The 24,334-nt window shown below is 36.2% G+C and overlaps 1 protein-coding gene across 1 annotated transcript in view; it reads right to left on the bottom strand.

The window, feature by feature from the left end:
* LOC150083067 (hexosaminidase D-like) overlaps positions 1 to 24,334 on the bottom strand; it is a 208,111-nt gene that overhangs the window by 145,498 nt on the left and 38,279 nt on the right. Inside the window, exons 4-5 of the mRNA XM_090378382.1 lie at positions 17,816 to 17,925; positions 2,655 to 2,742 (exon numbers count right to left, since the gene is read on the bottom strand). Of these exons, the coding sequence (XP_090234508.1) occupies positions 2,655 to 2,742; positions 17,816 to 17,925 (198 nt within the window). The remainder of the gene's footprint in view (positions 1 to 2,654; positions 2,743 to 17,815; positions 17,926 to 24,334) is intronic.

The following is a 24,334-nucleotide window of genomic DNA, read 5'->3' as shown; positions in this document are numbered from 1 at the left end:
AAAAAAAAAAACAATCTTCTCTTGTTTTATACTCTTTACACCTTAGGCAGATGAATTACATAAAAAGAAATCAGAATGATTCTGACTGATTATTATTATTAGTAGTAGTAGAGGCATATGATGCTAAAAAGCAAGCCTATAGAGCAACGGCAAAAAAAAAAAAAAAAAAAAATTTCCACATAACCTGTCCATCCCCCTCCAATATTTGTTTAGTTCTTCTCCGAATTTATTCAAACTATCCATTTCCACAACAACAGATGGAAATTGTTCCAACAATCAACCACCCACTGGCTGAAGGCAAACCTCTGCATATCTATCCTCAAACTATCCTTCCTCACGAATTCATGTCCTCTCATGTGTGTGTGTGTGTGTGTGTGTGTGTGTGTGTGTGTGTGTGTGTGTGTGTGTGCGCGCGCGCATGCACAGCTTGAGCAAGAGCAAGAATGCCATCAGCACTGAGCTTGCTCAATTCAGAGCCTTAATCACCATGCAGGTGCCTAGTCTCCAGATGCTGCAATTTGCAGAACCTAAGCCTTTCTTGGTAAGAGAAACTCTTTGTTCCTCTCACCAATCTCGTTGCCCTTCTCTGTACTTGTTCCAACAGCTCTACATCCTTCCTAAAATGAGGCCTAACCGTTGCCTTGCAATGGGCTAATCATTTCCTTATACCTGCTAGAAAAGTTCCTGTATATCACTGACTAAACTCCACGAGCTGTCCTGGCAGCCTGTCTGAACTGTTCAGTCTCAGAACTGCACAATTACCTGCAGGTCTTTTTTATCTTCCACTACCCTGAATGTAGTACCAAACAGTTGGCACATTAATCTGTTATTACTGCTACCCATATGCCGTACCTTGCATTTGTCAATGTTAAACTTTAACTGCCATTTAGTCTGTGTTAGCTGTTGTTGTAATTCGGTTTTTAGGAGCATTAGCAACTAAGGCCATATTGCTCCGAGAATATGCGGTGGTCATTCCCTGACCTTTCCACATCCTCCATATTTGGTGGTGACGGGCTCGAACCCCGGTCTAATCAAGAAGCGTGTGCTATGCACTGCTGCTCCTTCCCACCTGGCTACGGAGGCGCCTTCTGTGTTAGTAATCAACTTCAAAAATGAAAGTGGAAAAATTAATAATTGATGGCCTAACAAATTTATACATCACATTCTTCAATGTACCAAGGAGTAATGATTTCAGTAACTAGATATGAGGCAAGTGTGATTGCAGAGCTGTGTTTGCATTTTCAAACAGCAGCATAACATTTAAAAAGCAGTGAGCACAATGCTTTTTCAAGCCAGAAGCAAGGAACATTACAGCCTTTCTGCATGTGTAAGAATAACTTGCCTAGAGTTATTCTGCTTGCATTGATTGTTTTTTTTTTTTTTTTTTGGATTGTTTACACTGGATGGTTGTGATTAAGTAATTCTTTTCTTGAGGAGTTCACTAACTTGTCTTTTTTTCAATAGTTCTCATAAGTCATAAGTTCACTCTCCACTGATTATTTAATGCACTTTTCAATTTCATGGTTTGAAAAGAGTGCTCATACAGGTTTTCTAACCTTTTCTTTAAATAGACTTGTCAGAGGTTGCTACTGTTTTGCTAGTCAAGTTAAACATTTAAAAAAAAAATAATATACAACATTCATCCACTTTCAAAGGAAGACATGCAGTCCCTTCTTGGCATACAAGTCAATTAGATGATAAGAGTAAATTAAGCCTACCATAACAAGAGGAATTACTAATACCTAGTGCCAGATAGTTTTCTAAATTAACTGAATCTCCTTTTTAGGTTGATTACAAGATGGCAACACCGTATCCTGTAGAGTCACTTTCCAGCACTGGTATTGAAAGCAATCCACATTTAATTTGATGATTTATTTTATTACGAAAAGGTCACTACAACATCTAATTTCACTAACAATGTTTTCTATTTTTGTTCTTCTGTATCCACTTTTTTTTTTTCACTACACCTATTTTTGAATTTATTTCATCTTGAATATTTCTCTTCTTAAACACAATAATGTATTTCTTTGGCATCTTACTTTAGATCAAATTTAGCTACACATGTCACATTTAAAGTGGAAAAAATATATATAACGTTATATCTGACAGAGGTTGCAAGTTATACTGTGTGAAGCATAATACTTTGTTTCAGCATTTCATATATTTCATGCAATATACCTGACAGCCAATCTGTTAACTAGAGACAAACAATGAAATTTAAAGCATTAATTTAGAATATTGTTTTTAAATCTCTAAATTTAATAGTGAAGGTGTAGGTTTGTTTTTGTGAAAAAAAATGGAGAGAAACTATATTAGATTGACAATGGGACAAAAAAATGGATTTTTTTTGTTCCATTGTACATCCAGTGAATTAACCACTATATGCAGTTATTTTCAATAGTAATAATAGAATACGCATTTATCAGCTTATTCTATTAAAATGGATTTTTTCAGCTATTAAATTAAAATCCATTTCTATTTCTATTAAAATCCATTTTTGATAAAATGGATTTATCAGCTTAAAATGGATTTTTTTTGTTCCATTGTACATCCAGTGAATTAACCACTATATGCAGTTATTTTCAATAGTAATAATAGAATACGCATTTATCAGCTTATTCAATAAGTTTATTATATACAAAAAAAAAAATTACCTCAAAATGACCAAATGTTTGAACTAGGGGAATTATTGTAAGACCACTATTGTCTGCTATATACTGTATTTTCTTTATGTCTTCTTTGCTGTAAAATATCAGATGACCTATCATTAGCCATATTCTTTACTTAAAAACAGTACTGCAAATTTGTATACGAATAAAAAAAATGCAACTATGTAGCAATAAGAGATTTTTATTATTACTAGCCATATAGTGCAAGGAAGCCTGAGGCTTATGCTGCACCAGCCAAAAAAAAAAAATTTCCACGTTACCCAGAGAGAGAGAGAGAGAGAGAGAGAAGTAGAAGGGAATCACCAAGAAACAGAAGAATGGTGATATCCAGCTCAGGACCCTGGGTGTGCCAAGCCCATACTCACCAGATGTGAGCCCCTGGGTACAGATGTGAGCCCCTGGGTACTATCAAAAGAATCAGAAGGTGAGTACGCAAATCATACTCTACCATGGATATTTATTACTGCAGCCCTTTTCACCTTCAGGGTGAGCATAGAGTTTTTACATCAAAATATATATATCATTTTTATATTGTTAAAGCCAACTTGCTGCTGAACTATCTTTTTTGATAGAAGAAAAAGGGAGATTATTCGGTTATAGGGTAAAAAAATGTTTACATAGAAATTCATTAAACATTTTTGTAAGAATAATTTTATAAAAACAATCATATATCTTTTAATTTTGCTTTAGCTCACCTTACTTTATATTTCTGCAAGGAAAAATTTCGACTATTACACAGTTTCTTCTCAAGCTGTTTTTTTTCATTAAACTGTTTCGTCTGAGATAAAACAACCAGATATTTCAGTGGTATTGTTAGAGCAACAATACTACTGAAACAGCTGTCAAAGCAATGACACTCCTAAATAAACAGCAATGCAGTAATATAAGTAGTGATAAAATGATACAAGAAAGCAAGCTTATACAGCATCAGCCATTTCAAAAAAAAAAAAAAGTTTAATTCGCCCATCCCGTCTAAACAATTTACCAATCTTCCTTTAAATTTATTCAAACTATTCACTTCGACAACACCCAGAGGATATTTATTCTAACAATTAATTATTTTCTGGTTGAAAGCAAATTTCTGCACATAAATGACAATTTTATTAACTCTCAAAAATGTGAAGATTCAGAAAATTGGAAGCAGGAGGAAAACAATTTTTTTTTTGTCAAAACAGCAAAAAAACAGGTTTTTTGGGAAAAAAAAGCAGGATTGAGTGACAAAAAACAAAGAAACAGATTTTTTCAGAAAAAAGTTGGAGCTTTTGTGGAGTAGTGGACACTGACTACAAATTAGATTTTACTAGCAAAATACGCATTTTTCATTAAAATACAATCATAGGCATGTCTACTAGTATGTACGCCTTCAAACATTAACTTACCTAGGACTTTTCTTTCTGTAGATTTCTGCTTATACTGACATCAGTTAATGTCTTATACATCTGTTAGACATCAACTGATTATGATTGCTATAAGAGAGATATTGTAGCAGACTTTGCATTTTCATAAATGCTGAATCAAATTTTTGTTTATAATAATGACAGTGCTGTTAATACTTGGCAGTAAAAAAAGAGCATTTCCAAAGTCTCACCAGAAAGAGATCTGAACTGGCTCTATTGTTCTCAGCTGGCTGAATATTCTCTGACACTCAGCATGGATATAAGGAATTATTAAAATGCCAAGGATGAATTGGAATAATATGGTGTATTTCTTGCTTCCTTGTGCACTTTTAACTTCCCTGACTAAGGACCACTGTACATTGATTCTTTCTTTCTTTCTTTCATAATAGTGTCTGGTAGGTTTCACACTGAAACTGATGCCACAAAGCATCCATTCCTTCATCTATTTCATTATCTTTAATGACATCAAGAAGTATTTCTGGAAACTTGTCCACAAATTTTGAAAAATGATGCACTGCCAGATTATGAACTTTGTGCTGCCTTGGCATTTATAAGAACATTTTTCAATGGGAACTTGTGCACCATGCAGTCGCATGCAACAATAGAGTACTTCAAACAAAAAGCAGATCCTTCTCTTCCCATTTTAGACTCACCATAACCATGGCAGTATAAATGCCTATTACTAAGTCAGAATCTAGTTTAGTCTGCCATGGTAATCAATTTCCAAAATGGAAGTGTAAGATCTAAAACCTATTAGTATAATAAATTTTTACACAGCATTCTTCAAAATATCCTGGAGTAATGAACTCAGTACATGCATGTCAGGTATGTTGGATCAATGTTCAGATTTTCAAAAGTTGGCATAACATTTAATAAAAACAAATTGCTTTATTCAAGCCAGAAGAGAGACTTTCTGCACAAGTGAGGACAACAGGAATAAAATTATCAGCTTGCTTGGCCTGTTTAGGATTACTTTCACCAAAACCATTAAAAAGGTCATTAATGTCTTCTTTAAAAACTTCTTTTGAATCATGACCTGGATTTGAATATGAGTCAGCACTCACTGGTGATCACTTGTACTTTTCAATTTGGTAACACTGAAAAAATGCACATACAGCATTTCTCAACTTCTAACCTCTTCTTTAAAAACACTTGGAAAGTTTTCCACTGTTCTAACAGTCTAATTAAAAATTTACTCAAAACCAACCAACATGTGTGCACACATTTCAAAATCTTTTACTTCAAAGTGGCATATATTAATTAAAACTGTTTAAATCTATCTTTTCCTTTTAGCACTTCTTTCTAGATCATAGTAAATATTCATCAAATATTTATTCACTTTCACAGGAAAGCATTCATCCCCTTCCCCCTTTCAGTCCATATATTAACAAAATAAAGAAAGCCTATTACCACCAAGAGCCCCAATCTGTTCATCTAACATCCTTGTTACACCAGATTTCAGGCCTACCATAATAGGGTATCATCAACACTAAGTGCCAGATAGTTTTTGAAAGGAATTTTACAGGCTTTTAAGTTGTTCAGAAGATGATGCTCTAGTTGGTAGCCTGCAGAGCAAACTTCTAATGCTGGCAAAAAAAAAAACCTTTCAATTTTATAATTTTTTATAATCCATTCTAATAGCAGGAAAAACTCATCAACACAAACTTCAAGGGGCCTAATTTCTCTCACTTTGTAATAACAATGTTTGTGAAATGAACATGCCAAAATCAGCTTTCTAATTCCTCCCCCCCCCCCCTAGTTTACTCCAATTAAACCTTAATTTGGCATTTTACACACATTTTTACTTAATATATTCATAAAAATAAAAGAAAAACAACTTAATTCTGAAAGAATGAAAATCAGAATTCACAAGAATCACATTAATGAAAATTTGAAATTTATTTTTTTTTTTTTAGATTTAATTAAAACAGTTAGGTTTTTTACAATAAGGATTATGTGTCTTCTATTTCATTTACAATTTTTTAATGCTGTTGATAACATTGATAGAGGAATGTTAAAATGCCACTTCTTCAATGATTTGGAATGTAGTACCAAAGTATAAATCATTTTATTTTCACTCTGTATCCATATTAAACAGTGGTGATTTTCACTTTTTGCACAAACCGAATTTCACTAAACTGTGGTTTGCATGTGCATAACTACAAAATAAATGCAGTAATGCATTTATTACTCTCTAGTTTGTGGGAATTCCTCTGATCCTGGAATATAAACAGAAAATTTATTTATTTTATTACAATGAATACAGCTAGTATGAATCGTGTTTTAGCTCCCCTCATATTTCACATTAAAGTGATGGATCTGACAACCTCTCTCCTGAAAAATTAATAATTAGACAAATGCAAGACCCACAGATTGCACCATGGAAAATTAGTCAACCGAAACTACCATCTACAAACTAGTAAAGAGATTGAAGCCATGGCAGAGAGAGAGAGAGGCCTACAAATACTTGGGGATGATGCAGGCTCAGCACTTACAGCACAAGGAAACTAAGGCCTGCCTGACCAAAAAATGCCATCAGAGGTTCAGAAACCTGCTGAAAGCAAAGTTGAATGGAGAGAACACAGTTAAAGCCATAAACACCTATGCAGTCCCAGTGCTAACATACTCCTTAGGGGGTCATAGATTGGACTAACACCGAGCTGGAGGATATCATGAAAAAGACAAGGACGATGATAACCAAGAGCCACCAACACCACCCGAGATCTGCCATGGAGAGACTGACAACTGCCCGGGAAGAAGGAGGAAGGGCCTGATAGACCTCACTGAGCAATAAGAAGACAGCGATAGTTAACCTGAAGGATTATTCCAGAAATACACAGCAGCACTCCACCAGGCCATAAGGAAGATAAAAAAGCGGTATATCCCACTCAACATAAGCGAGAAGTCCCCCCCCCAACCAGGAGGTACAAACGAAGCTAGAAAGATGGGCAGAGAAGACACTCCATGGTATACACTACAGTGATCTCCATCAAGATCACATAGATAAAACTGCTTCCAATGCACGGCTCACGAGCGGGACACTCTTCCCCAAGACTGAAGGATTCATGCTTCGCCATCCAAGACTAGGTAATCAACACCAGGAACTACAGAAAATACATCGCCAAGGAGCCCGGAATGTCCGATGATACTTGTTGACGATGCCACCTGGCCTCAGAAACGATCCAACACATCACCACGGGGTACAAGGTGATCACCCAGACTGAGTACACTCATAGACACGACTAGATAGCAAGGATAATACATCAGAAGCTAGCAAGGAAATACCAGTTGACCAAAGAAAGTGTACCATACTACAAGTATGAACCACAGGCAGTAACTAGAGACCCCAACCCACAAGCTGTACTGGGACCGTGCCATAATAACGGATAGAACAATCCCGCACAACAGACTGGACATAACCCTCCGTAGACAAGAAGGAAAAGACTACCTATCTGATCGACATGGCAGTACCCAACACTTGCAACCTGTAGAAAACCCATGGGGAAAAAATCAGGAAGTACACGAACCTAAGACAGGAGATCAAAGAGATGTGGCATATGCAAGAAGTAACGACCATCCCGATTGTCGTGTCAACCACAGGTATGGTGCCAAAGACCTTACATAACAGCCTAGCAGCAATAGGTCTCCCAGCAAACGCCTACAAGGAACTCCAGAAAGTCGCAATCCTGAACATCTGTAGGATAGTCAGAGAGTTCCTCGACCAACAGTAACACCAGACATAACAACAACAGCCCTGTGTATTTGGTAGCAATACCCATCACGAGGTGGAACCCCCAATCAGGGAGAAATAATATAAGAGCAATAATAATAATAAATGTTACTTTCACCAGACGTGTGTTCCAAGCTAGTCTGCAACACACATGCCTAATTGTTGTGATTGGAGCACTCAGAACTGCCCTGCAACTTGAACAAACAAAATCCATCTCTGTTGCTTTGAGAATTTTATGATATTCTGTGACAGGCACTGAATACAATAAATAGTAAGACAGACTACATTTAACCGTCATCTTTGATTCAGTCTTGCAGCTCACACAGATATTATCCATGCCAGAGCAGTTCCCCATTAGATAAAATAGTTGTTGCAATCTGACTTTACAAAGCAAGTTGCTTTCAGCTACCAAATTTTTTAAACCTTAAAAGAATCAGCCCATAAACCCCACTCAAAGTTAATCCTACATGTCAAGGGAACCACAACTGTCTTTCTGTTTATGATTCTTAATTGCCATTTGCTGCATGGACCTAGAAAGACAAGGGCAGGGAAGCAGATACACGTACACAATGGAGATAAAGACTTTACTGCTGCTATTCCTCTGTGTGAGCACAGCCTACGTGTCTGCTTTTAATAGCCATGTGAATAAAATGAAAATTTCAAAATGATTTTTTTTAAAATAACCCGATTAGTGTTCATGCTCACAACTGGCTTCACTGAGAAGGTTGGGTAAAGACATGTCCATCAGTATATGATAGGCAATTAGAATGTTTAACCAACTTTAATTTAAGCAAAATTGTAGGGCAATCATTCAGCTAAGTAAGCTCTTATTTGCACTTAATGCTCTTAACATTAGTATAAGCATTTGGACAGTAACTCTGAGTTCAAATATTTGCTAGTACCACGTCTCCTCAACAGTCTTTTTAATCCTCCACTCCTTGCTTCTAGGTTTCTCCATATCTGAACAGAAGTACCATAATATTCAATTTTGTCTCTGCTTATAGCTGCCATTCATCTGTTATTGTGTTCCCCCACCCCAAAATAGCAGTTTTCTGATCATTCTAATACTGCTTCGATAACACTAGCAAGTATTCTATTTAATCATATTCCATTCTTTCAAAAAACTGTTTCTCTTATTAACAAGTACTGGCCAAGATGAGAAAACATCTGCCTCATGAGCCTTGCACAATCTTTTCAGTGTCATATTGATTGACAAGGCTCTTATCAAGTACTCCTTCCAATCGAGCTTAAGTTTTTTCACAACACTGCCTCACACTTGCAGAGTACAGCTCTCGTGCTCTTAAAAGATACCCATTCTATAATGTCACTAAATTTTGCCCTTAGCAGTCATATTACCCTCTGGCTGAAAGGATATGATGGAATAAGACCATACCAGGTCCTATTCCACCTATCCATTTTCTACAGCATATTTCCTGTTTCCCTGACAGCAGTCTTCCTGTGGGACCAGTGACTTCCACCTTTAGTGATCCTGATGTGCTGTGTGATGCAAGAGTGTAAGCTCCAGTACTGAAATGTTCCGCTGGGAGTTTGATGGGACAAGCATTTTAAATCTTGGGGCATCAACCATTTTCTTCAAACTCTCAAATTCACCTATAAAAATGCTGAGTTTTCAGTTAAAAAAAAACTCCTCAGGCTCTGCATCTGGATAAAAAAATTCTGTGTAAAATACTTTCTGGGGAAAGGGGGGAAGATCACAATTTTTGCTTCAAATGCAAGTAATCTATTAGTAAGCTGCTCATAATATATTAGTCTGTGTATACATTATCGTATAAATAAACAAACTAACAGATTACTAGCAGCTGCAAGCAGAAGTATAAGTAATTCTTGCACTACTTCTATTAAGACAGGCAGCAGCAGCAGCCTAGAAAATAAGGTATGTCAGCGATTGCAATCACTGCTGGGGGAGATCCTCACGGAACAAGAAAATACACGAGCTGCGTCACAGTTACTAAGAGTGAAAATAGCTGCATGTATACTTGCATGCAAACTAATGCTAGAAGTACAGCAAACAAATCTATTGAATTCAAAGTACTCATTATATAATGAAACAAGGATATTGTAGGGTTATCAGGGATATGGCACCACTCAAACAGAGGGAATACAGAATTTGAATATGGAGAGTATCTGACAACCCTACAATGTCCACATATGATTATCTAATGAGTACCTCAAATTCAGATTTGTTTGCTATACTCCCAACATTAGTGTATCCACATCTAAAGCAGTGCACTCATACCAAGTCAGTACGGTGTGACATAAGCACTGGAAAAACAAAGATGAGGGTAAAAGTATGTTATAAGCCAAATGACTGTGACGAATAAAATAACTATAAAGAAAATAGCGTGGACCAGTAATTCAGGTGTCATATAATGGAGGAGTTTAAATTTTCAGATACTAACTGGAGTTTGTGGGTTGGTCACTCAAGGCTTTTCTGAATTTACTGGATGACTCTTTTCTACATCGGTGTGAGAGAGGTGATGAGAGAAACCAATACTCTTTATTTGATTATCAGCAGTGAATCTTCACGCATTAAGAATCTGCAGATAAAGGTGACAGTAATCACAGAGTACTGATGTGAGATTTACTTAAAGATGCAAACTATAGTCAAGGGCAGAGAAAAAGAGAATTTGCTTTTGTAAAGGTGAAAGTTTTAAAATCTATTCAGTGGGACCAACCAATGATGTTATCAATAGTAAATTCTAAACGGGAGACATTCAGTGAAGTAATTAGAGAAGCTACCTGGCATTTTTATAAGAGATACACCTCAAAGTTTAAACCTAAATGGATGTCAGACGAATTGATGAAACTAGTGACACAGAATAAAAATACATGGGATGCTTATAAATAAACAGGAGATAGACAAACCTACAGTAGTAATAAATTAGTCTTAAAATCAAGTCGTAAAGCAGGTTAGGCAAGCTAAGGCAAAGTACAAGAAATCTCTAGAAAATAATACAAAGAAAAGTAGCAAATACTTCTTTACTTAAGAAAACACTAGAAGGAAAGGGTTAAATACCAATCACCTGCTAGACATGAATGATATAACTATTAATAATCCTGCTTAGATTGCTGACAAAATGAATAGATATTTTGCATTCATGCATACATGAAGAATTTTTTTTTTTTTTTTTTTTTTTTTTTGGGATGGGGGATCCCAGTAGTATATCAAATAACAGGGAGCTAACTGATTTAATAATCATAGAGGATTACTAAATCTGTTAGCGAGGAAAAATTGCGAAAGTAAATATAAATAATGCACATTGGATGGATGAGAGCCATTAGCATTGGTAGAGGCATATGATACAAGAAAATAAGCTTATATAGCATCAGCTAAAAAAAAAAAAAAACCCTTCCCATTTCACTCATTCATCTACTCCAAATGCTTGTTTGATTCTGCCTGAAATTATTTCAGTTGTCCACCTCCACCTATGACAGATGGAAGTTTGTTCCAACAATCAACTACCTGCTGGCTAAAGGCAAATTTCTGCACATCTAATCTACAACTGTCTTTCCTCAATTTGAATTTATGTCCCTCAGGTGAGTAATCTGAGCAAGATGAAGAATCTCATCAGCATTGAACTTGCTCAAACCATTCAAGGCCTTATTCACGTCAATCAAATCACCTCGTAGGTAGGCGCCACCGTAGCCAGGTGGGAAGGAGCACATGCTTCTTAATTATACCGGGGTTCGAGCCAGTCACCACCAAATATGGAGGATGCAGAAAGATCAGGGAATGACCACCGCATATCCCGGAGCAATATGGCCTTAGTTGCTAATGCTCCTAAAAACCAAATAACAAACAAACAAACCTCATAGGTGCCTACTCTCTAGACAATGCAATTTGCAGAATTGCAGCCTTTCTTGGTAACAGTAACCCTTTGTTCCATTCACCAATCTCATTACCCTTCTCTGTACTCATTCCAGCAGGTCTACACCCTTCCTAAAATGAGGCTTTCGGACCTGTATGCAGTACTCAATGTGTGGTCAGTTCATTGCCTTATACAAGAGGATAATCACCTCCTTATCCCTGCTAACAAAATTCCTGTATATCATTGACAAGACACCATGAGCTACTCTAGCAGCCTGTCTGCACTACTCAAAAAACTTCATATCTGATGGCCCAATTACCTCCCAGGTCTTTTTCATTCTCCACTATCCTGAGTGTAGTACCGTACAGTTGGTACATTACTCTGAGGTTACTGCTACCTAAATGCAGTACTTTACATTTGTCACTGTTAAAGATCAGTTGCCAACTCTCAGCCCATCTACTCAATGTATTTAGATCCTCTTGCAGTAGTGTACTATCATTAATGTCATTAACAACCCTGCTAACCTTTGTATCGTCTGGAAACTTAGACATTAAGCCTGATATAACTTCATCAATATCGTTAACAAATACAGAAAACAACAATGGAGCCAACACTGAACCCTGGGGGACTCCACCAATAACATTAGTCCATGAAGAGCAGTGTCCATTGATTACCACTCTGTCTTCTCTCATTCGACCATCCCTTTATCCATAGCAGCATTTTCTCCTTAATGCCATACTGCTCCAATTTGTACAGTAATCTTCCATGTGCAACAGTATCAAAAGCTTTCCTAAGATCCAAGTATATGATATCAAAATTATTTTTTGCATCCAGTTCCTTTGTGATCACATTATAGTATCCAACCAAATTAGTCAGGCAAGACTTCTCCTTAACAAACCCATGCTGTGCCCAAACTATAACCAAAGTGTCTAGGTGATCCTGCAAGTGCTTCTTTAACCAGTAACTGCAATATTTTTCCTGGAGAAGAAGTTAAACTAACAGGTCTGCAATTACTTGTGTCACCCTTTGATCCCCCCTTTGTGAATTGAGGACACATATGCACATTTCCAGTCCACAAGGACCTCCCCCTGAGTTCAAGAAAACTCTCATAATTATGGCTAAGGGTTTGCTGCAACCTTTAAAGTAACTGGATAGATCCCATCACCCCCAGGTGCCTTTCTTATGTTTCAGTTCAACAGTTTCACCTCCACTTTGCTCTCAGTTATTACAAAATCATTTAGCTCCTTGCTAGAGTCCGATAAGCTTCCATCCTTAACTTCCCTACAGAATGCCTCGTGTGAATGTAGATGCAAAATACTCATTCAGTTTGTCAGCTACCTCAGCAGGATCATCAACAGTCAAACCATTGATATCACGTGGACCAATCTGATTCATCCACTTCCTTTTAGAGTTTATATAAGTAAAGAAATCTTTGCTGTTTTTCTTTGCGTCCTTTGCCAAAGATTTCTTGTAATCTGCCTTTGCCTGCCTAACCTCCTTTGTGACCTGATTACAGACTAGCTTATATCTACCACAAGCTTCTGTGTCATCTGATAATTTATATGCATCCTATGAATTTTTTTATTCTCTGCCACAATTTGATTGAATACTATGATATGGTCACAAAGGAACTAGATGCAAAAAATAATTTGGTATCATATACAGGCGACACCCGTATAACACGTTACTTCTAAAACACAGTTTTGCTCTAACATGATTGATAATTGCTGCAATCCTCGCACAACACGGTACTTATATAACACGGTTTTGCTCTAACACAGTTAGAGAATTTTAGCAACCCTCACATAACAGGGTATTTTTGAGCTTTTGTTAGATGTAATTTATATTATGTTAGATGTAATTTTTTAACATTTCCACTCTTTTTGAATTCCTGCTGTTGACCCACAAGTCAAAAAAAAAAATTGAGAAATCCCTGAATTTTATTTTGTTGCGAAATCCCATGTTATGTTCTGTGCTACTGAACTTGTGCTTGTTGATCTTGTGGAAAAATCTAGATTTCAAAGTTTTATTACTATTGGATAGCTTTATTTATTTTGTTATGTTATTTGGTTTTTTTAAGGGGCATTAGCAATTAAGGCTATAGTGCTCCGGGGATATGCGGTGGTCATTCCCTGACCTTTCCGCATCCTCCTATTTGGTGGTCATGGGCTCAAACCCCGATCTACATCAAGAAGCGTGCGCTATGTACTACTGTTCCTACCCACCTGGCTACAGAGGTGCCCTATTGGATAGCACGCCAGGCCATCCAAAAGATTTAAGTCATTCAAACGATGAAGTTGTTTCTACCAACACATTTGTACTAGGTTAATACAACTTCATTCATTCGGCCATTAGATCAAGGCATTATATCCACCTTTAAAACTCATTACATGACAAAATTTTTACCCATAGCCAGGTGGGCAGGAGCAGCAGTGCATAGCACACACTTCTTGATTAGACCGGGGTTCGAGCCCATGACCACCATATACGGAGGATGCGGAAAGGTCAGGGAATGACCACCGCATATCCCCGGAGCAATATGGCCTTAGTTGCTAATGCTCCTAAAAACCAAATAACAAACAAACAAACAAAATTGTTACAATGGATTTTGGAAAAAATTTATTCCGAATCTATTGCAGTAATGGAGACATGGAAACATTTCTCAATTTTGGACTGTATCAGAATCATAGCTTTATCGCTCAAAGAAGTAAAACCGTCAACGTTAAATGCGTGTGGAAAAATGTATGGCCAGAGCCAGTTCATTCAGGAAATATGGTCGAACCGGCTGAAAACAGAATTGGTGCGATAATAGAACTTGTTATCAGTAGGAGGGGAAGATTTTGATGATATGACTACTGATGCCCTCGTGGGTAGCGCAGTTGGTAGAATTGCCCTCCTCCCCGCATCGAGTGGAAAAGACATTAGTTTGAATCCCGTTGTTAACAGATGGAATGTTTATGGGTCTTTTTCACAAAGTGGCTGCATTAGTCTCAGGCGACGGTAGCATGGTTTTTTCTCCCAGATAATTGGGTTCTTTGTCCAGCAAAATAGAAAATCAATCTCAGCACACACACACACACACACACAATTTATAGACAATACACACAGAGCAACATGGCCTTAGTCGCCGATGCTCGTAAAAAATAAAAAAATATATATGATTATTGAAGACATTCGAGAATTACTGGTAGAAAAAAAGAGGCTGGCAAGGCGGATTTGTTGGAAATGGCATTGGAGGCAAATCAAATCAATTCAGAGGATGATAGCACATATTTTTCATCTGCACTATCATCTAAACTTCTAAACTTCCAAATTTTACACTAAAAAGCATACGGGAAGGCATAAAGTTACCCGAGCAATTAGAATCTTATTTATTAAATGCAGATTCTTGAATGAAAGAATCCCAAAGTTCAAAAGGGAGCTTCAAAAATTATTAGTTCCATATGATGAAAGTCAAAGATTTATCAAGCAAAAGCTAACAAAACAAGATTACTGATTTTTTAAAGAGAGCAGAAGATACACAAAATCTAGAATACTGTATTTTTGTTAATTTTGTTAACAAAATAGTGTATTTTTGTTAGCTTTTGGAACGTAACTCCCCTTTTTCTACTTTTTCTTAGTACCATATAACACAGTTTCGCACAACACAACATTTTAGAGGAACCTAACTACCGTGTTATACAAGAGTTAGCTGTACTTTTTTTTTTCACCTGTACTTGGATTTCAGGAAAGCTTTTGATACCGTTATACACAGAAGACTGCTGTACAAATTGGAGCTGTATGGCATTAAGGGCAAGTTGCTACAATGGATAAAGGGATGGTTCATTTCCTTTATGGAATGCTCTTCATGGACTAATGCTATTAGTCCATGAAATTCCCAGGGTTCCATGCTGGGCCCATTGTTGTTTTGTGTATTTATCAACGATATTGATGAAGGTATATCAGGCTTAATGTCCAAGTTTGCAGATGATACAAAGGTTGGCAGGGTTGTTAATGACAGTAAAGACAGTATGCTACTGACAGCATCTAGAAAAGTTAGGCACATGGGCTGAGAAGTGGCAACTGAAGTTTAACATTGTCAAATGCAAGTACTGCATAGGGGTAGCAGTAACCCAAGAGAAATGTACCAACTGTGTGGTACTACACTCAGAGAAGTGGAGAATGAAAAAGACTTTTGTGGGGGAAGGTAATTGTGTAGTCAGATATGAAGTTCTCCGAGTAGTGCAAATGGGCTTCCAGAGCAGGTCATGGAGTCTTGTCAATGATATATAGGAATTTTGCTAGCAGAGACAAGGAGGTGATTATCCCTTTGTATAAGGCAATGGTCAGGACACACCTTGAGTATTGCATACATGTCTGGAGGACTCATTTTAGGAAGGACGTAGAGTTGCTAGAATGAGTACAAAGAAGGGCAACAAGATTGGTGAGAGGAACAAAGGGGTGCTATTACAAAGAAAGGCTTAAGTTCTGCAAGTTGTAGCATCTGGAGACTAGGCACCTGCAAGGTGATCTGATTGAGATGTATAAGGCCTTGAATAGTTTGAGCAGGCTCAATGCTGATGAGATTCTTTCACTTGCTCAGATTACAAACCTGAGAGAGCATAGATTCAAACTGAGGAAAGACTGTTGCAAAATAGATGTGCAGAAGTTTTCCTTTAGCCAGCAGGTAGTTGACTGCTGGAACAGACTTCCATCTGTTGTTAAGTTGATAGCTTAAATAAATTTTAAGGCTGAATTAGACAAACATTTGGAGTAACCGGATAGGTAAAATGAGGTTTTTTTTTTCTTTTTTTTTTTTTTGGCTGATGCTGTATAAGCTTGCTTTCTTGCATCATATGCTTCAACTAATGCTAAAGTCTCATTAGTTCATCTAACATCCATTTAGGCCTAATTACATTAAGAGAGATAGCAAAAGAGCTCAGCAAATCTTTAGCCATAGCATCCTTGGATTCAGAGGAGGTACCCAAGGACTAGAGAAATGCAAATGTATCCCCAATTCACAGAGCATGATCACAGGGAGAAATGAGTAATTATAGAACTGCAAGCTAGACACCTGTTGGAGTAAAATAACAGATTCGCTGATTAAACAAATAATGCAGACTCATCTAAACAGGAATCCAGTTATATGGCAAATCACAGCATCAATTTGTTAAGAGGTGATCTTGTCTGACCAAATTGATTGAATATTATGAAACAGTAACAAAGAAATTGAATGCAAAAAATCATTTTGATATCATACACTTAGATTTCAGTAAAGGTTTTGATACTGTTACCAACAAAAGACCACCATACAAGCTGCAGCAAAGTGGCATTAGTCAAGTTACTGCTATGGATAAAGGATCAATTTGGTGCTAAAAGAAAGGTAAAAATCTTTCTTTTAGCACTTCTTTCTAGATAATAATAAATTTCCATCCAATATTTATGCAATTTCACAGGAAGGCATACAGCTTCCTTTTCAGCACACAAATCAATAAGATAATAAGGGCAACCTATTACTACAAAATGCTCAATTTCCTCTTTTAATATCCTTACTACTACAATTTTTAGGCATATCATAACCAGCACATTATCAATTCTAAGTGCTAGATAGTTTTTGGAGGAATCCCACATGCTTTCAGTCTGTTCAGTAGAAAATGTTCAATGTTGTACTCTGTAAAATCACCTACCAATGATAATGAATATTAAAAGCATGCAAAGAGCACTTTAAATAAGAAATAAATACCACTTGATCCATATATCAAAATGAAGAATTTGTATTCCCAGGTAAATGTAGTCAATTGCCTGGGAATGAAAAATCACTATAGTTTTTGATAGCATCAGTATGATATTCTACTCAGAGCATCAAATCATTACTATCTCCATAACTAAAGAGAACACAATGGAAAATGATCTCTAGACTTAGGCTAAACATGAATAGAACTACCTAGCATCAACTATAAAACACATATCATTAAAATCAACTAAACATAAGATGTATAGTTGACAAAAAACAATATCTGCTTATCTGCTTATTCCTACCAAAAATGGGAGGAAAACTAAAGTTACCAGAAAACTAGAAGGTGCACAATTATCAGGAAACCTCCAACTATATAAGAAAAGCTGGCAGGTATGAATCTATTTTTTAAGTTAAAATTGAAATCACTAATAACATTTGTTATTAAATGTAATCATCTTACAATTATTACTTACCTATAAACTTCTGACGAAACAATACTATTTAAGTCACCCTGGTAAGGAAACATATCCTCATACTCAATGAGCAAACCTGTAGCACCCAACTGCTTTAGTAATGGAAATAACTGAAATGTACATATATAATTTTTATAAAAAAAAAAATGACAAAATATTAGAAAAGAAGATATTCTAAAACAAAAAAAAAAAAAAAAAAAAATTACTCCTAATAAATTAATATCAATGGCCTTAAGAAATCACCTTCACAGTGCCTAACCTATACAATATTTCCTGTTCAACACAAATAGTTTGCCATTGTCTAACTTTTTAAATTAAATTTAAGAAACACTTGAACTACAAAAAAAATATAGCAAAACAATTAATGCTGTTAATAGAGTTATTAGCATAGGCATATGATGCAAAAACGGAAGCTTATGCAGCATCAGCCAAAAAAAAAAAAAAAAAAACAAAAACAACACGCTCCCATTTCACCCCTCTGTTCATTCCAAATACCTGTCCAGCTCAACCTTAAATTTATTTAGGCTATCAACTTCCACAACAAAGGATGGAAGTCTGTTCCACCAACCAACTTACCCGCTGGCTAAAGGCAAACTTCCGCACATCTATCCTACATCTGCCTTTCCTCAATTTGAATCTGTGCCTCCTAAGTTCTTAATATGAACAAGAGGAAAAATCCCATCAGCATTGAGCATGCTCAAACCATTCAAGGCTTTATACACCTCAATCAGATCACCTCGCAAGTGCCTAGTCTCCAGACACTGTAATTTGCAAAACTTAAGCCTTTCTTCGTAAGAGCAACCCTTTGTTCCATTCATTAATCTTGTTGCCTTTCTCTGTACTCGTTCCAACAACTCTACATCCTTCTTAAAATGAGGCCTCCAGACCTGTATACAGTACTCAAGGTGTGGGGCCTGACCATTGCCTTATACAAGAGGATAATCACCTCCTTAACCCTGCTAGAAAAATTCCTGTATATCATTGACAAGACACTATGAGCTACTCTTACAGACCGTTTGTACTGCTCAGAAAACTTCCTATCTACATGCACAATTACCCCCAGGTCCTTTTTGTTCTCTATCACTGTCAGTGTAGTACCACACAGTTGATACATCACTCTGCGGTTACTGCTTCCCATATGTAGTACTTTACATTTGTCAATGTTAAACTTCATTTGCCACCTCTCAGCCCATCTCTGCTCAACCTTTCCAGATCCTGTTGCAGCAGCATAGTGTCATTAGTGTCCTTAACAACCCTGCCAACCTTTGTATCGTCTGTAAACTTGGACATTAAGCTTGATATACCATCATCAATATCATTAATAAATACAGAAAACAACAATGGACCCAACACTGAACCCCAAGGGACTCCACTAATAACATTAGTCCATGATGAGCAGTGTCCATTGATTACCACTCTGTCTTCTCCCACTCAACCATCCCTTTATCTATAGCAGCAATTTGCCTCCAATGCCATACTGCTCCAATCTGTTCAGCAGTCTTCCATGTGCAACAGTATCAAATGGTAAGGTAAGGTAAGGTGTTATCTTGTTTTCATGAAACTAACGACCACCACAAAAAAATAATAATAATAAATAAAGAATAAATTAAACATAAAAATATAATAAGTTAAAAAATAGAAAAGGAAGAAGGGAACTAAAGTGACGTTCATTCTTGTGGGAGGGAACACATGGCAACCTATCCAAAGAGACATGCCCACACCTCAAAGAACAAGCACAACTAAAATAGAAATACCACAACAAGAGAAACAGCCCACAAGCACCGTCTTTTCAAGAGACATCAGCACTTGTGAACTCAGAAAAAGGGGTAGTATTTCAATCACTGATCACTATCCCAGTCAAATATCAGCTGATGTCCCGATAAGCCCCAGAAATTAAGAGAAATAACAAAAATCAAACATTATGGCCTATGCCACCCTTTATGGAATAAATAAGAAAACATAACAAGATGAAAATTTTGGCATCGATTCCTACAATCAAGGTATCCAAAACAACATGCAACTCAAAATTAAAAAATCACAAAAACAAAGCTTGAACTTAAATAAATAACTCAAATAATAGTGAAATTATAGTAACCTTATAATACCGTGATAAATCTGACTAAAAAATGAATAGCAAATGCTTAGAAAATGGTACTCACCTTGTATAAATCTGCAATAAAATATTTTTTGGTAGATGGTGGTTAAATTTAGGTTGGAAGAAGCATTAAAAAGAACTAAGGCGGGGAATGGGGTGAAAATATTTTAAACAGATTTTAAAATGAGCGCAAGGAAGTAGAAATGCAGATCTCCAATCCTTGGTTGTCATTGCCTTAAGTTAAAATGCTAATATCACAACGTCATCCCCAAATTCGCCCGCATTTTTCCCAAAAATAACTGTAAAAAATACCCGCATATCATACACCACACTTCTATCGCGATCATACGTGAAGAACTTAAGAAAAGATTTAACAAAAAACACCAACTTTTAAACTGTATACACCACTTACGATTCTTTCTCAAAAGAAACATGCCACCAGACCCCTGGATTGAATATATTAACCACAACAATATACATATCAACGCCACCATCCAACACATAGCACAAACACACACCAAAAAATGGAACACACTCACATCCAAAACCACCCCCAAAAATCTCCACTGTTAACCTCTCCTCAAAATCCTTCACTCCTTCTGAACTCTCCGGCCTAGAATTTGGCTTCAATTTTGCCATTAAAGAACAACACTATCCAATAAAAGATTGCATAATCGAACTCCAGTCTGAACTCTATCAACATCCCGATAAGTGGCGACTTATACACCAGTCTAATAGGATAATAAATTCTAAACTCACATCTCCCTAACATAAAAAAACAACAACTCTAGGATTTACAAAGACTAAGCAAAACCCCAAATATCATCATCCAAAAAGCTGACAAAGGAGACAATCGTTATCCTGGACAAGAACACCTACACAGAAAAAAATGGAGTTAATTTTAGCCGACCAAGATACATATACAAATGACAGCAACCACAACATTACAAAACTTAAAAATAAGCTTGATACAATTCTCAGAAAACTCAGACAGAACAAAGAAATCAACCTCTTTACATTACAACAGATAGGTATTTGCAACAACATTCTGCCTCACATGTTCCGAATAACCAAGTTACACAAATCTGGCCACCCACTAAGACCTATCGTTTCTTTTAGTAAGTCAGCTTTTGCTAATTTATCCACCTTCCTTGTCAAAATTATATCCTCACTCACTTGATTCTCTACATTCAAAATTAATAATACCAACCAAGCATTCCAAAAAATCAGCAACACCACCATATCCGACGAAGACGTATTAGCTTCTTCTGACGTCATATCCCTATACACTAATGTGCATATCCCTTTCACCCTACAAGCATTGAGCGTACTTCGAACAGCTGATGACACTTTAACGGAACGTACCTCTCTTTCAGTTGACCACATCCTTGAACTTACCACTCTTTTACTAGATGCTAGATATTTTAGATTCAACAATAAAATTTATCGACAAACATTTGGTTTACCAATGGGTTTAGGCATTTCTGCCCCCCTTTCTGAAATTTATTTCGCTACTATTGAAAATCAAATTTTACAACCTTTCCCCTCTGAAATTAAATTATACATCTGCTACGCCGATGATATCCTAATAATAATAGGCAACAGAACAACCATAGACAATCTTTTCTTAAAATTCAATACAATACATGACAGGCTAAACCTTACCCTCGAAATCGCAACAAACAACCAGATTAATTTTCTTAATCTTACTATTTATACAACGGACACAAATTTAAATACCAAGATTTTCAGAAAAAATACGCACACCGATAAATATCTACATTTCACTTCACATTATTTTGCCCCTTAGTACCAAAAAAGCTGTCCTACACAACCAAATCTACAACGCTATCAAATTCACCTCTTCACAAAACGATCTACACAATGAACTTCAATACCTTACTGATAAATTCATAGCCAGGAGCTATACCCCTCAACTCATCCAACACACAATATCCACCGTTAAAAACAGTATTAATAATCCCACCAGACACAGTCACAAGACAAATACTTGCATAGTTCTCCCTTACCATAGTGAACTCGCAGCACAATTCCGATGTACATTCAAAGATACCGACATCTCCCTCACCTTCTCCACTTACAATAAACTAGATTCCCTATTTAATTCTTACAAAGATACACACAAATATCCCATCAATGATCTCAATAACTTAATATATCTCATAAAATGTCAACCGAACTGCAACACCTGTTACATCGGCAGCACTACCACCAAATTCGGTTCCTCCACAACTTCCAATACCCGCACATACTACCACTTCAACAGTTTCAAGACAAGTCAATCCTGCACTGAGTTAACAACCCATGCTCAAACCCACAACCACACCCCCCCCTTGTTGACTCTACCATCACTATTATTAAACTTAGATCGAGCTACAGAATTCTTCAATATGAAGCCCTCACCATCGAATGGTACCGACACCATTCTGATCTCAACATTATTAACGCTAAACTTCCCTTCAACCTTTCACCGGCTTGGAACCTCTCGCGGCTAAAGTTCCCACGTGTCAAAAAGAGCATCATGGGAGTTTAGATAACTTTAAATACAACACGCGCTCACTTTTCTTCCATTTGCCAACTGATGACGGTTTACTCAAGAAAGTCCTTCGTAACGACTATTGGCGCCACCACCGGTCTTCTCTCTTTTTTCATTTACGTTTTTTAACCTCTTTATGACAACCAAGGATTGGAGGTCTGCATTTCTACTTCCTTGCGCTCATTTTAAAATCTGTTTAAAATAATTTTCACCCCATTCCCCGCCTTAGTTCTTTTTAATGCTTCTCAACCTAAATTTAACCACCATCTACCAAAAAATATTTTATTGCAGATTTATACAAGGTGAGTACCGTTTTCTAAGCATTTGCTATTCATTTATAACTCAAATAATTAAATTACTACTATAAACTAAATGATAAATAAATTAAAACATAATGAATAATCATAGTGGTGGACATAAGCAATAAAATTAAACTATAGAAGAAAGACAAATATAACAAACATGTGTCTCTTTGGTTGAGGTGCTGTGTTTGGCCCCCCCCTTCCAGGGGAGCAAGTGTTCCTTTGGTTCCTTTATTTCCTTTTCTTTAACTTATGTTTAATTAATTAATTTTTTTTTCTTTGTTCTGATATAGGAGTGGTTACATTCAGGAACAGTATAGCACCTTACTCATAACCCTATTATCAGCATTAATTATTTTGCTATATTTATTTTTGTGGTTCAAGTGTCGCTTAAATTTAATTTAAAAATAATATGCCACGTTTTCATTCCCTACAATAAACAGTTACATTGTCTAAAATGTTTTCTTTTTTTTTGAAACATGGTTATGCCTGAAATATATTCCAGACAATGCTGGGCTTAAATAAGGTTATTATTACTTCTATAAAGGAACTGCCAAGCCACTGTGACAGCAAGCATACTAAAAGTCTAACATCTGGACTGTAAAATACATACATTTGGACATTTAAAATACAGTCTAACATCTGGACTATAAAGTACTTACTTTCATTACATTTCATCAAAATTTTAAAAAAAAATTATTTATATTAAACAGCCCATACCATGTCAGTAAACAGTAGCGAAGATATAGACAAAATTTTAAACTTTGAAGATCAACGTTTCTTATTGTTATTGTTTTGAATGTGATCTTCAAATTTTAAAAATTTCTGAATGTTACAGTTTGTCTTTAATTGCTCATATGGTTTCATATACATAGTAACAAACAAAATGCAAATATCCTCACAAAAGTGGAAAATGAAAAGTTCCACATACTCACTGCTGTCAGCATTCACTATATGCTAACATTTACCAAACTTATGAACAGCTAACAGTACCATGTACACAGGGAAACTAACTAGGAGAGGATTGATAGTAGTAGTAATAAAAATGGCATGTGATGCAAGGAAGCAAGCTTATATAGCATCAGCCAAAAAAAAAAAAAAAAAAAAAAAAAATATTGCACATACACGCACTAGATGGTTTTATGTGAAACATCCTTTGCAGTATTTTGATTTGTATATATTGATTACAAATAAAAGAGCTTTTGTATTGTAAATATTTTATTCATCATTCACAAATTTCCATAATTTCAGCTGGAAGACAAGATACAATGGATTTACAATAACTAAAGTAAGAGATGTATACTTGCGGTTGCTATCTAAATGTCTGTGGAAAACAACACTGATTGAGGTGCCTGATCTTGTAGTTGAAATTGAGGGATAAGTGTTTAGAGTAAAATCATGTATTCATTTTCTTGCATGAAGCAATTAATGGTTTAGTTTCTTACAATTCAAAGTTAATGTTGAAATCGCCACTCATGATCATGGTTATTTTATATAAATCTTTCTTTAACAGCGCTGCACCTTGAATTGAGTAGGGCAGCAAAACAAAATGAATGAAGTCAATT

Source organism: Mastigoproctus giganteus, chromosome 7 (assembly GCF_048544385.1).
Source record: "Mastigoproctus giganteus isolate SK-2022 chromosome 7, ASM4854438v1, whole genome shotgun sequence".
NCBI lineage: Eukaryota > Metazoa > Arthropoda > Arachnida > Uropygi > Thelyphonidae > Mastigoproctus > Mastigoproctus giganteus.
The sequence above is the reverse complement of the archived record's forward strand: the minus strand, read 5'-3'. Positions and strand labels throughout refer to the sequence as shown.